The 15113-nt window shown below is 40.8% G+C and overlaps 1 protein-coding gene across 6 annotated transcripts in view; it reads left to right on the top strand.

Annotated features, from left to right (window-relative positions):
- The window catches only part of FGFR2 (fibroblast growth factor receptor 2), a 78237-nt gene that overhangs the window by 49936 nt on the left and 13188 nt on the right, over positions 1-15113 (top strand). For 2 of the 6 annotated variants that reach the window (XM_040438019.1, XM_040438024.1), the window contains 3 exons: positions 7620-7810; positions 9359-9503; positions 11147-11352. In XM_040438019.1, coding sequence (XP_040293953.1) covers positions 7620-7810; positions 9359-9503; positions 11147-11352 — 542 coding nt within the window. Of the gene's footprint in view, positions 1-7619; positions 7811-8448; positions 8597-9358; positions 9504-11146; positions 11353-15113 lie in introns of all 6 variants that reach the window. The other 4 variants (XM_040438018.1, XM_040438022.1, XM_040438021.1 and 1 more) reach the window with 3 other exon arrangements.

The following is a 15113-nucleotide window of genomic DNA, read 5'->3' as shown; positions in this document are numbered from 1 at the left end:
AGTGTCTGGGAGGCTGTGGTTGCTGCTGCACGCAATGTTGATGGTGAACATATCAAAACACTGACAGAATCCATGGATGGCAGGCTTTTGAGTGTCCTTGCAAAGAAAGGTGGCTATATTGGTCACTGATTTGTTTTTGTTTTGTTTTTGAATGTCAGAAATGTATATTTGTGAATGTTGAGATGTTATATTGGTTTCACTGGTAAAAATAAATAATTGAAATGGGTATATATTTGTTTTTTGTTAAGTTGCCTAATAATTATGCACAGTAATAGTCACCTGCACACACAGATATCCCCCTAAAATAGCTAAAACTAAAAACAAACTAAAAACTACTTTTTGGGTTCATTGAGAACATGGTTGTTGTTCAATAATAAAATTAATCCTCAAAAATACAACTTGCCTAATAATTCTGCACTCCCTGTAGTTTACATTGTAATATGATCACTCTAATTGCAGGGGGTATGTATTGCAATATCTTGATTCACACTGTTCAGAGATGCTCTATAGAGGACATCATGTGTCTGCTGACCAGGGCAATTTCTTGCCCTGTTGTTGATGATGTCCCAGCTTGGCCTAGGAAGACTTCCCTTGCTGGCCCCATTGCCCGATGTGCTTCTAGGGCAAAGGAAATGAAATCCGGCTGCTGAGCTCTGAAACCCAAAGCTCGGCAAGTGAAGGAAAAGCAAGAAACTAAGACTTGTAATAACACTGTGGCTGCTCCCACAGGAGGCAAAGAGAGGGTTGTGGGGGAGCTGTAAGGTTCCAATTATGCAGGATCATGTGCAGAAAGCAGCCTTTTTTTTTTTTATAACAAAGTCAACTTCCCACAAAATGTTTGAAGGAGAAATGAAAAGGCGCATAGATTCCAAGCCAGACTGCATTAAGCACGGCTTTCCAGCACTCACCGACAGAGAGGAATTTGGTGGAGCAAGCATACTTGAAACCTGTTTGTGAAGGAACGGCTAAGGGCACTCTAAGGATGTTGTACCTTTAAATAGAAAATCCACTGCACATGGTCATAGAAAATTATTTCTAAAACTAAACCCTCTCTTTTCATAGAGGATGGGGGGGGGGGTAGAAGTTTAACAAAGAACATTATGTTCGTACATTTCATTCCTGAAATCATCATACTAAAATATTTAAATTTCCTCATCTCATCCTAGCACATGAAAAAGTAGGGGATTTTTTTTAGGAACAGTATTATACAGTCAAAATGTCTTAAAGTGTTGGAAGAAACTACCAGCAGAATAACCTTTTACCCCCTTACCTAAAATAAGTCATTTGCATTTACCATAATACCTCTCATGGTGACTACCCGTCATGCTTCCAATTAACAGTCTGTGTTTTCACCTTATATCACTTGCCCCTTTAACTCAGTGGGGTCTTTTTCAGATCCCTATAGAGAATACTGTCATCAAATTAGCCCTAAGGCTTGAGAAAATTTAGGGAATCGGGGAGAAAAAGTTCAAGGACATTGCAGATCAAACTTCTTGAGACATTTTCATTAAAAAGCACTCAAATACCGTACTTTTCTTAAAAAATCGTGTTTAAAGGATACATACATGTAAATTATATTATGTGAATTTAGGAGCACATAGTGAATACTATGCAGTTTTTTCATTGCATTTGTAGTCCACACAGCATCTATTTCTACATCTTTAAGTCACCCTCTATTCTGTACACATCTGCTTTCATGTTGGTCTAAACAATGTCAACATGAAAACTATTTCTGGGAAAGTCAACTTTGTGTTGTCTGCTATTTATAAGTTGATTATAAAATGGTTGCAGTTGTCAGAGAGTTAATGAAATAGTTCCGGCGTTGAAAGGTTGTCCAGGAAGAGACGCTGAAATAGTTTAGGCTGGACTCGTGATTGCAGCCTTGATAGTGTTATAGGAGGCTCCACAGCTGTCTTTGGACCACCTTACTCACATTATGTTCTTGTTGCCTTTTAACTCCCTTTTTTCTATTAAACTAAATATTGGTTATGCTGCTGAGAGAAGTAGGCAGCTTACTGATTCATGTAGGGAGAGATAAAGAGTCCTTTTGACTACTGGAGCCCCGTCCATAGAGAAAGAGGGGCTACATAGGTGCTTGTTATAGTGGTTTTACAGGCTCCTGATAAACTTTCCTAAGGATAGGTTATTAATATCGGATTGGTGAGGTCTGCACCCCTCAGCTGTTCCCAGCGGCCTCTGGCACTGCAGCTAGCACTTTGAATGGAAAAGGAAGTACAGCTCTGTTAACAGCGTAGCGCCCGTGGTGGTTACTGCAGCTCAGCTACCATTCACTACAGTGGAAGCTAAGCTACAGTAACCCAGCACGGCCACTATACTTTGAACAGAGCTGTCTGCTTTAAACTCCATTTATATGCTAGTTACAACACAAGAGGCAACAGGGAACAACAGGCCTGTGGGGGTGTGGGGTGTCAGACCCTCACCATTCAGATATGAATAACCTATCCTAAGGATAAGTCATTAATTTCAGGAGCCTGGGAAACCCCTTTAATGTCAACAGGCGAGGCTGTGCCGATTTTCACCTTTTGTTTTACACTCATTGCACTGCTTATAAAGGTAGCGCTTCATGGGTTCTCTCTGAAGGGGGTGCCACCAGCTAGAATTAGGGCTTCTCCCTAGGTTCCCCATTGCCGCCATGTAGGATTCCACTATAGTACACACACCTAGAGAAAAGTCTTCCTGAGATGAGGACCTTGTTTTTTCCATGAGTGAAAAGCATTTATAGTGCATCATCGTTCTAAACTCCAATAATTTACACATCTTAAGAGGAACATTTCTAGGGGCTACTTAACATTTATTTATTTTTATAGAGCCCAGGATAATATTCCACTCCATTGCTTTGTTTCTGTCTGGTCTTGGTGAACTGTGTCCCTTGTTTAACTTAATGGGTAGTAAAATGTAGGCAGGGAATAATTCATTATGACTTCAAAGGGAAAATACAGTCTTATAAATATATCTGTTCCACCACACACCAGTCTCCTGTACTCTACATCAGTGCCCCCAATCCGGAGTGATCTTTTTAAGATTCCTTTCCCTTTTTTTCCCCCCTTTCCTTCTATGCTTTAACTTATTGCAAGTTAAACAAGGTTGGTGCTTGTGCTGTGGCTGCCAGGATTACGTCAGCGTACCAATTCCCCACAGAGTGCCAGGGAGAGCAACCTGCATGAAAGCCGCCTTTGTTCCAGGGAGGTGTGCTGGCTTTACTTGAGGCTGCTCTCTGGACGTCTGTTTGTGAAACAATTTATTGGAACATGGTATGTGTGTGCGTGTAAGACGCTCCCAGAGATTGGATACGCTTCACTCCTTAACACCTTCCTTGCCAGTGAAACACCGAGAGCATTTAAAGATCAGTAGTATCAATATTTGAGAATTTGTTGTGAAGATTAAAATTAGAAAGTGTCAATCCCCTTTACTCATCCACATTATTACACATTTCCGTTCTTCTAATAAAATTTAAAGTGTTAGAGGTAACGGAGATCTGAAGGAAGCGGCTGCAGGTGGGAAAAACTTTTATATAGTCAGTAAATATTTTTTTTAAGAATAATGTAACCTTTCAGATGAAGAACCAATAGGATTGTGAAAGTTGAGTTACCATGTAATGAACCAAGATGACTTTCAAGAAAAAGATGGTTATCAGAGGCAGGGTCGGACTGGGTTTCTTTGTGCCCACCGGAGAAAATTGTCCTTAGGGTGCAGCCTACGTGTCTTCAATGAGGTTTTATAGGTTTTGATTCAAAGAAATACACCCTAGTGGCAAATGATTGGCTCCAAAAGCAACTCCAAATGTCTCTTTTCTCATGGTCAGTCCAACGTTGATCAGATTTTGGCAAGACACAGTTAGGAGGCTTAGCACGTCATAAACACCATGCTTTCTTCTCAACAAGTATTATTTGTGAGTTTGAGTATTGTCTGATTATAAATAGGTAGCTAATCTAGATTGTAACCCTGATTCAGATTAATCTTTCCACCATCATAAGGGTTGGTGTATCCTAGAACCGCACAGGTTAACTGGAACACTCCCTAGCACAGGTGACCTAAAAATCTTCAGAAGTATGGGCAGGGAATGTATATCCCCTGCTTCTTCTTCTGTATAAACTAGTATGTTTTCTATTGACCTCCTCCTGGCGGTATCATTTGAAGGTTGATTTTTTTTTTTTTCCCCTCCTCCCTCCTTATTACTTACAAATACACATCTCCCTCCCTTCCAGTTTGGCACTGATTTTGCTTCAGGGACCCTTGCCAGGAACGGGTTTACAGGCTTGAGTTATTCCCCCCTCCTTCATTGGTGTCTCTGCCCTTATTTATTTTATAACATATATAACTTTGAACATGTATGCTATGGTGTAAATGTGTGATCTTTTGTCCGAGGTCCTTAAATATACTTTACACAGTTAATGCATCATAGTCTTACAAAGTAAGTTGCGTTACATGCATTATTGGCACAATGAAGGGTGTCATGCAGACCCTAAGCTAAAATGTTATTCTTTTTCTGTACCCGTGTAATTGCTTTTCCATTTATTTTTATTTTTTTTACCAACGTTCATGAGTATTCTCCATAACTATATAATACTTAGTCATAAATATAATAACTATATACTACTTAGTCACTGTTGTACAGCTTAAGGCCTCATGCACACGACCGTTGTTGTGTTCCGTTCCGCAAAATGGTGTTCCGTTGTTCTGTGATCCGTTTCCGTGTGTGTCTTCCTTTATTTTTGGAGGATCACCAGACATGAAGGAAAGTAAAAAAAGGTCTGTCAAGTTTGCCATGCAAATGATAGGAAAATAACGGACGCGGACACGGATGACAATCTTGTGTGCCTCCGCGTTTTTTCACGGTCCCATTGACTTGAATGGGTCCGCGAACCGTTTTCCGTGAAGAAAATAGGACAGGTTATATTTTTTTGACGGACTGGATCCAAGGATCACGGACGCGGATGACAAACGGTGCATTAGCCGAGTTTTCAATGGACCCATTGAAAGTCAATGGGTCCGCAGAAAATCACGAAAAACGGAACAACGGACACGGAACGCAACAATGGTCGTGTGCATGAGGCCTAATACTAAAGGGTTTTCTATGAATCAAAAAACTTGTATCAGCTCAAAAAGAGCAAAAGTTTTTTTTTTGTTTTTTGCCGCCCTTTGCCGACACTGTGCTGTATGGCTGTGCATTTCACTACAGCACAGTCTGTGGCTCCAAATTATAAATCTAAGGGATCCCGTGCAAAGAGGTTGTCCCATCTCGGCACTTTCATAGCAACATCGAGCTAAGTGCTGGTCCCAGGTGCCTGGGCTTACCGAAAAAAAGTGCTCCACTGTTTTCTGTTGTAGTGAAAAGAGTTACGCAAACAGCATAACAGAACAAGCTATGCTGCTTCCATAAATTCACTCCAGTGGGAGTTACGGAAACACTGGGGCGCCAGCCTGCTCAATTTACATACAGTCTTGTGAAAAAATTAGGACACCCTTTGAAAGCATGTGGTTTTTTGTAACATTTTTAATAAATGGTTATTTCATCTCCGTTTCAACAATACAGAGAGATTAAAGTAATCCGACTAAACAAAGAAAACTGAAGAAAAGTCTTTTCAAGATCTTCTGTAAATGTCATTCTACAAAAATGCCTATTCTAACTGAGGAAAAAGATAGGACACCCTTGCCCCTAATAGCGAGTGTTACCTCCTTTGGCTGAAATAACTGCAGTGAGACGGTTCTTGTAGCCATCTACCAGTCTTCGACATCGGTCTGAGGAAATTTTACCCCACTCCTCAATGCAGAACTTTTTCAGCTGTGAGATGTTTGAGGGGTTTCTTGCACGTACAGCCCTTTTCAAGTCACCCCACAGCATCTCAATGGGATTCAAATCTGGACTTTGACTTGGCCATTCCAGGACTCTCCATTTCTTCTTTTTCAGCCAATCTTTGGTTGATTTACTAGTATGTTTTGGGTCATTGTCATGTTGCATGGTCCAGTTCCGCTTCAGCTTTAATTTTCTAACTGATGGTCTCACATGTTCTTCAAGCACCTTCTGATACACAGTAGAATTCATCGTGGATTCTATGATGGTGAGCTGACCAGGTCCTGCTGCAGCAAAGCAGCCCCAAACCATGACACTTCCACCTCCATGCTTCACAGTTGGTATGAGGTTCTTTTCTTGGAATGCTGTGTTTGGTTTACGCCAAACATGTCCTCTGCTGTTGTGTCCAAATAATTCAATTTTGGACTCATCTGTCCAAAGAACATTATTCCAGAAGTCCTGGTCTTTGTCAACTTTATCGCTGGCAAATGTCAGTCTGGCCTCGATGTTTCTCTTGGAAAGCAAAGGTTTCCTCCTTGCACACCTCCCATGCAAGTTAAACTTGTACAGTCTCTTTCTTATTGTAGAGGCATGTACTTCTACATCAACAGTAGCCAGAGCCTGCTGTAGTTCTCGAGATGACACTTTAGGGTTTTTGGATACCTCTTTTAGCATCTTGCGGTCTGCTCTTGGGGTGAACTTGCTGGGGCGACCAGTCCTGGGCATGTTGGCAGTTGTTTTGAAAGCCCTCCACTTGTAGACTATCTTCCGGACAGTGGAATGGCTGATTTCAAAATCTTTTGAGATCTTTTTAAATCCCTTCCCAGACTCATAGGCTGCTACAATCTTTTTTCTGAAGTCCTCTGACAGCTCTTTTGCTCTCACCATGGTGCTCACTCTCACTTCAACAGTCAGGAGCACACCAAACTAAATGTCTGAGGTTTAAATAGGGCAAGCCTCATTCAACATGCAGAGTAACGATCTACTAATTATGTGCACCTGGTGTGATATACCTGTGTGAGATCTGAGCCAATTTAAGAGGGAATACATGTGAGGGTGTCCTATCTTTTTCCTCAGTTAGAATAGGCATTTTTGTAGAATGACATTTACAGAAGATCTTGAAAAGACTTTTCTTCAGTTTTCTTTGTTTAGTTGGATTACTTTAATCTCTCTGTATTGTTGAAACGGAGATGAAATAACCATTTATTAAAAATGTTACAAAAAACCACATGCTTTCAAAGGGTGTCCTAATTTTTTCACATGACTGTAGAAAACATTTTTGGCAGTACTATACCATTGAGAATTAAATACCAAATGTCATTCTGTAGCAGTCAACACAAATGATGAAATCTCCTATATAGATAGGAGTCAAAGATGTTATATGTAAGGTAATCACCATCAAAAAGTAAGTGCAAAATTGGGATGAAAGTATGACTGCTACAATATTCTCTTGATAGGCCTAGATGAAGATGCCCACAGAAGAGCATTGCATTGATTAGTGTAATGTGTGATGCGCTAATTAGGTCATCCATCTTCTCTCTGGCCGCAGTGATAGCCTGACTGAGAGAGTAAAGCAAAACTGTCTGCCATGCTAAAAGTCCAAACAACGAGGAAGTTAAAGATGAAGTCAATTCAAGAAATTGTGTCCAGAAAACCATCCATCCACCAATTATGCAAAAAAAATATATAATACATAGGATGTTCACATATAGGTTGTTATTGTTAATATATGATAAAAACATTTTGGAAGTGTCCTTTTAAAACCTCCTTCTCTTTTTTTTTTTTTTTTTTTTTCATTTTTCCTCAGAGCGCTCCTCTCATCGGCCTATATTGCAGGCAGGCCTCCCAGCCAACACAACTGCCTTTGTTGGAGGAGATGCAGAATTTGTGTGCAAGGTATACAGCGATGCCCAGCCTCATATTCGCTGGGTGAGATATGTAGAAAAGAATGGAAGCCGATACGGAGTTGATGGGATTCCATACATGAAGGTTTTGAAGGTAAGAATCTGTTACATAACAAAGACATATAGGTTGTTCTCTAGATACGTTCTTAATTCATGCCAGCATCTTAATAGTTTTCGTTAGTGCAGTGAAATGTCTTTACAATATCAACCCATGCATTAATGATGGCTTTTCATCAAACTTGTTAATTTCCATTGCTGGAAAGTCAGAGAAGAAAACATCTAGGACTTAAATATTGATGGTCAGGCTAGACAATCAATGTTTGATTGGTGGAGTCTGATCCCAGGGACCACTTCTGATTAGCAGAATGAAGTTGTCACCACATTTCATGTTACCCTCGTTGTTTACACATGCACAGCAACTAATCGACCTTCATTCTGCTCAAAAGGTCCTCACCAATCACACACTAATGACCAATCCTAAGGAGAATAAGTCCTGAAAAACCCTTTAAGATCCATCATATTTCTTTTGTGCTATATATTCAACATAATGTGTGAAATGTGTAGTAGACAAATATAGCGTATTCATTCAGTTAAGCGGTCTACCAGTGCCAGCATTGCCGCCAACATTAATAAAACGATTGCATATCCCGCTATAAAATGTAGTGACCATGGTACAATACCCTTTAGTCAACAGCTCTATGTTTTTCTTCCTGTGTCACCTGCCGTGTTTAGCACTCAGGAATAAACAGTTCCAGTGCTGAGGTGCTGAATTTGTACAATGTGACAGAAGCAGATGCTGGCGAATATATTTGTACAGTCTCCAATTATATTGGAGAGGCCAACAAGTCAGCCTGGCTCACAGTGGTGAAGAAAGAATCAGGTAACGTCTCCTGCCGCTGCACATGGGCTGTGGATGGGCTCTTGGTGCTTTTGGCAAAGGTGGCGTTTGACAAAAAAAAAAATCTGGAGATGGTGTTTTGCCGTACTTTATTGCGGCCATGGAAAAATACCCACTGAGCTAAAGGATTTCACAAAGTAGCAACTTCTTATGCTTCCCCCTAACATTTTCATACCTCACCACAAGGCCCTCCTTAGTTACCCGTTATTCCTTATTTTTCTTTCTAAATCTTTTTTCCCTAACATTGACATGCACTGGAGGCAAAGCTTTATACATATAAGTGAAACTTATTAATTTACCAGGAACAGAGTGCCTCTGTTAAGGTCATTGGTTCTTATCACTAATATTGGCTTGGCCATTTTTGATACTCCCTGGTTAAGAATGAAACAAGCTTGTAGTTTTCAGTTGTCTTCCCCCTGTTAACTGCCGCTAAAAGATGAAATCCTTACTCATGGGTCTGATTTTTTTTCCATGTTCTCTGATTGCATTGCATGCATAAATGGTGGTAATTCCTGGTGAAGGGCAATGTGCATTGATCTGCAGTCTATGTTCTCAAAATGTTTTCATGGTGGCTCTTGGTGTGTTGGGTCTTCTGGAGAAGGTCTCTGTGGAAAGCAAAGGAGAACCTCAAAGGTTGACGTGCCTCTCCAAGGCTTGAAACATCTCCTGAGCAAATTCCACGTGTTTCCTTTTCTCATGGGGTATTGCTTTTCTTTTCTTTTTTTTGCCGTCCTTCTCTTCCAGGCTGCCGGTGTTAACATTACAGATGAAGAGATAGAAGTCTTGTATGTCAGAAATGTTTCTTTTGAGGATGCTGGGGAATATACTTGTATAGCTGGAAATTCCATTGGGATTTCTCAACACTCTGCCTGGTTGACGGTTCTGCCAGGTATTATCCTCCTGTCTTGGGTTTCTGTCTTTCCCTCTTTTGTTGCTGGGGTAAGCCATAAACACCGCTCCTTTCCAAGGAAACCAATTTAAAGAAAAAACTAGAGATCCATACTGTATTCTTTGTATTATGAAGGAAGTGGTCTACTTCGTGAATAGAACTTTTACTACTATGTTCTTAGGTTGAGGAACATGGAGCTGTGTAACAGGGTTTACCTCTGCATCTACTTTCCTCGTTCCCTGGTTGCATAGCATGGGCTCTTTATGCATTCGGGGGGCAGGATGTTTTCTTTCTATTGTGTTTTAACCCCTTTAGCATTGCTCCAAAAGGGTTTGAACCGCAGTGGACAAAAAAAAAACATCTCTGGTGTAAAGGTCTCTTTTCTCCTTTTTCTTGCTGTCCAGTCTCTTAACTTTTCATTCTGTTTTTTCATTCTTTTTTTCTTTTCCTGCTGCTATTTTACTTTGGGGGACAGACAGCTACTTGAAATAGCCAGGTAATGTCCCCCCCATTACAACACTAGTTACCGCATGTACGTTTGCTGGACAATCCTTTGCTGTAGAGGAATGAGTGAGTAAAATTGTGTGTAGCATTAACATTATGGTAAAGTCCTACAATTCTGTAGGGTAACAATTTCAATTATACGTAATATTTTCAGCAGTGCTAGGATTAAATAACTAAATATGCTCCTTTCACTCAAGCTAAGGTTCTGTATTCCTGAGACAGCCTTTCACAGGTTCGTCAGCTAGTTGCTTTTCTTTTAAAACCATAGGCTGATGTCAAGTCAGGTCAAAGTGTAGTGAGTCACCAGCTTGTGTTGCCCGTTGTTGGGCACTTGCTTTGCCAGAACTAGCAATGCATGATTGTACTGTGCTCACAAAACAGGCAACGCTTAATATCTAGGCTCCCGGATGCATAGGTCAGGTGTTTATGCTGTGCTTCTAGGGTTTGCGGTCTGCAGAATGCATTAGAGTAGCAAATATTTGCTGGGATTGACATGCTCTGGTAATTAATTTATAAAGAGAAATTAAAGTTGGTTAGTAAACACTTACTAATACAACAATTCTAGAGAGCATCTTTACTTAGAAGCGTACAATGCCGCTCCTGTTATTCCCCCTGAATACTTCTGCAAAAAATTGACAATTAGGTAATTTCCTTTGTCATAGGGGTATATCCCTGCACAGATCAGCACTGATTGGACAGTGATAGAGTTTGCAGGGAGACACCCCGACTGGTAATACCCAGTTGTCCATTTATTAATAGATAAAAAATAAATTAGTCAATTTTAAGAAGAAAAACAGATGAACTACACAATCTAGAATTCTAAGAAATGATGTTCTAGAATAGTTATTTGAGGAATATAAGAACTTACTAAAATAGACAGGTCATTTAGAATTCTAAGAAATGATGTTCTAGAATAGTTAGTTGAGGAATATAAGAACTTACTAAAATAGACCGGTCAAGAGGGGTGGCAGCCTGGCAGGTACTCTTTAGCTTTTAATCCATTATACAACGCATGAGTCCCAAAAGAGATAGGAGATGAATGCTAGTGCGTCTGTTTGTGAGTGGATAGGATGGTGAGTATTGAATGTTTAAGTTTAATGGACCCTAGCTCATTTTGTCCACCCTACATCATTTTGCAGGAACAGAACCTACTGAAGAGGCCAGTTCTTTGCCATACTACATGGAAATTGGAATATACATTGGTGGAACCTTTTTTATCCTCGGCTTTATTGCAATTTGCATTATATTTCACTATCTCAATGGAGCGAAGAAGAAGAAGGCTTTGATTGGGCCACCTGTAGTCCACAAGCTGAGCAAGCGAATTCCTCTACATCGGCAGGTAACAGAAAGTAGATAAAGAGTTTGAAAAACCTTATGCGCCGACCAGCAGCCTCCATGTGCACATTGTGAACTATATCTCATCATCAGTCCTGATAGAGGTAGAACGAGGTCCCCAGTTCTTGCAGTTAAAATACACTAAACGTATTTACTGCAGTGGGATGCTTCGCACATTTTGGGCTAGTGAGTCAAAAGTAGTAACAAACTGCTATGCGACATTACAGATGATATGGATTTAAAGGGTTTATGCCATGATTGATGTAAAAAATGAAAATTAAGCATTATAGAGTACATAGAAATCTTTCTCACAAAGCTAGAACCAGCCCTGTACTGCACATGGGTCCACAGATCTCCCCTTTCACTGCTGCAATTGTTTTGCTAGATTTATTTCAGCTTGGCAGCTCAGTCGGTGTGTTCTTTCTGCTGTAGCTTTTTCCCTGTAACTGACACAGCTTCAAATAGTAGATATGGCTGGTGGCAGTTGAAGATTTGAACTGAGCATGTGCAGCCACCTCAGCGAGATGGACAAGAAATAAGCAAAAGATCAAACAGCAGGTGGCACTATGCAGATAGATTTCAGTGAATAACACAAAAATGTATTGCATGCAATTGCAAAAGTATTCAGATCCAAGTGCAGGTTTGAAAAAAAAGTAAAATGTGTTTTGTGGCACAACCCCTTTAAGGATTAGAAGAAGAAGAAGAAGAAGAAAATCCCTTTATTGTCCCTCAGTGGGGAAATTTTGGCATAACAGCAGCAATCACATTCCCAACAGGAGAAAAATAAGAGTAATTAGAAATAAAAGATTAAAATGCAAGAAAACCATAACACAGAATTTACAAAAAAATGCACTACTGGGTTTCTGGGAACAGTGGTGGTTATAAATCCTAACCGCTGCTGGGAGGAAGGACCTGTGATAACGTTCCTTCATGCACCTAGGATGCAGCAGTCTGTCACTGGAGGAGCTCTCCAGCTCCACAACAGCTTTGTGCATGGGGTGGGAGATATTGTCTAACAATGATGTTAATTTTGCTAGAGTTCTTCTGTCACCCACCTCCTGCATCGGATCAAGGGGACAACCTAGGACAGAGCTGGCCTTCTTAATGAGCTTATCTAATCTCTGTCTCTCAGCCACAGATAAGCTGCTCCCCCAACAAACCACACCATAGAATATGGCTGATGCCACCATTGAGTCAAAGAAGGTCTTTAGGAGCGTCCCCTTCACTCCAAAAGACCTCAGTCTCCTCAACAGATAGTCTGCTCTGACCCTTTTTGAAAAGAGCATCAGTGTTATGGCTCCAGTCCAGTTTGTTGTTCAGGTGAACACCCAGGTACTTATAAGAGTCTACCACCTCAATGTCCGTTCCCTGTATGTTCACCAGAACCAAAGCAGAGGGCCTGTGTCCCAGAAAATCCACCACCAGCTCCTTGGTTTTGCCCACGTTGATCTGGAGCTGGTTCCGCTGACACCAGTCTACAAAATCCTGTGTCCCCTGTCTGTACTCTGAGTCGTCCTCACCTGTGATAAGGCCGACTATGGCAGAGTCATCAGAGAACTTCTGTAGGTGGCAGCCTGGGGAGTTAATGGAGAAGTCTGCAGTGTAGAGGGTGAAGAGGAACAGTGCTAGCACAGTTCCGTGTGGTGCCCCCGTACTGCAGATCAGCTTGTCAGACACAACCCTGAGATTAGTGTTGGGCATTGTGTCCTTTCTATGTTCTAGCTGTTGACATAGATCTTCGAAGCTTCACTGAATGGGGCTTCTCTTTCTTGAATTACCTGTTTTGTATAACATCATGTAGGTTTAACCATTATATTGAATATTCAGCTTTTCATCATTCTTTTACTTGATTAGGACTTAAAAATGCCCATAGTACATATTCATTACTATTGGTCCTAATCAGGGCTTATTAGTTAAAAAAAAAGAAAATCTGCCTTTAAATTATTTTGTGTTCCAGTGACTTTGGAAGAGGAGCTGTCACCACTCCTGACATGTCTATTTTAGTAACTACTTGCATTCCCCATGTAATAACAATGTAGGAACATCTATTTTTAGGACTCTATGTTGCCTCATTCCTTTGTTATTCCTGCTAGAAGTTGTGAATAAATTTCTAGCAGTCTGCATTGAAAGTCCAGTTGGGTGCTATCAGTTGGAGTTGTATCACTGCATAGTTGGACACTGGCAGCACTGATTTGATAGTGTCAGACTGTGCAGGGATACACCCTCAACTGGTAACACCCATCTGGACCTTCACTGCAAACTTTTAGCAATTCATTCATAACTGCTAGCAGGAATAATAAAGGAATGGCACTTCATAGACTCATAAGAATAGATGCTCCCGAATTATTACATGGGAGATTAGCTATTGAGACTTTCCCTAGCAGAAAATGGAAAAACTCGTATGGGTCTAAATAGAGTTTGCTTTGTGATCACTGCATAAAAATGGGGCTTTCCTGTCGAGGGAATTGACTGTTAGAAGAGAGCAAGCATTGGCAGTAAGGGACATTCTGATAACCTTCTACTGGGCACCAGAACTTGTGTTGTTGGCACCTTTCTCTAGAATTAAAGGGCATTTTTATAAAATCTAATATCTATACAGGCGTTGATTGGAGGATGGGCAGTAATAATTTTTGAGTGGGAAATCATATATTACAAGTCTGTATGTAGTCTGCCTCCTTGTCCTTTTGAGGGTGAGACAGATACTAGATGATCCATCAAATGCTAATTACGATGAGGTTATTTTTCATGTTTGTGTCCCAGTTATTCTCTACATTTTTGTACTTTTATGCTTCTGATATTATGTAAAACATAACAAATGGCTTTTACTCCAGAATTGACAGCATGCGTTTTGCTGGCCTGCCGGGCATAACTTCTGAAACTAAGTACATTAGTATTGTGGTCATGTTCAGTAATCCAGTCATGCTGGGTACTTGAAGTTTCCCTTGTTTGGATGAAGTAATAGAAGATAATTCAACATAACGACCAAGAATGGACCTTTTTACACCTTCTGAATACTAAACTACCCAAGAGCGAGATCCTCCTGGATTGTTTTGGGAGTATGGAAAGTAATGAAGTGCTATCTGGTCTTTTGCTGCCACAATTTTGCACTCTTCTGTATGACCTGTAAATTACATTAAGCACCGCATTGGTTTTAAAGGTTGTCCTTATTATATAATGAATGTTGTAGCACCCAAGTTAATAGAGCTGCAGAACTTTGGTTTTGGTTCACACAGGGGCGAATTGGCCATAGACCCTAAAGGGAAATTTTCCAGTGGGCCAATGCCCCAGGAGGCCACCCAAGTTCTCCTCTCTGCCACTGACCGGGCACATCGGATACCCATATACCCAGCCAGTGACCACACATGCCCTCTTGAATTCAAATGCTGTGGCCTGCACCTCATCTCCTAAGCCCCCTGCTCCATATACAACTGAAGGAGGAGGACAGCAGATGGTAGCTATTGATGGCCACCACAGAGGGCCAGCTTTTGGGGCAGAATATTGTGCTACACTGTGTTATTTGGTTCTGCTGGGATGGTATTTTGCACTATGGTATTGTTGACCCCGCCTACTTGTGTTGCCCCGCCTTCTGTTAATTTGGACCTGCCTACAAAATGTGGCCACTTTTATTTTATTTTTTCCAGGGCCACTTTAAGTTCCCTGCCCGCCCCTGTCTTCAGATATCTTTTTGAACTAATTTCCCATGATTGAAATTGTATTTTTTCTTTAAAGGGCAGCCTTAAGAGGGAATCTTGATATGAGCTGGAATACCAC

The sequence above is a fragment of the Bufo bufo genome, chromosome 6 (genome assembly GCF_905171765.1).
Source record: "Bufo bufo chromosome 6, aBufBuf1.1, whole genome shotgun sequence".
In the NCBI taxonomy this organism is placed as follows: Eukaryota; Metazoa; Chordata; class Amphibia; order Anura; family Bufonidae; genus Bufo; species Bufo bufo.
Note: the sequence above shows the minus strand (reverse complement) of the source record. Positions and strands in the feature narration are given on the sequence as shown.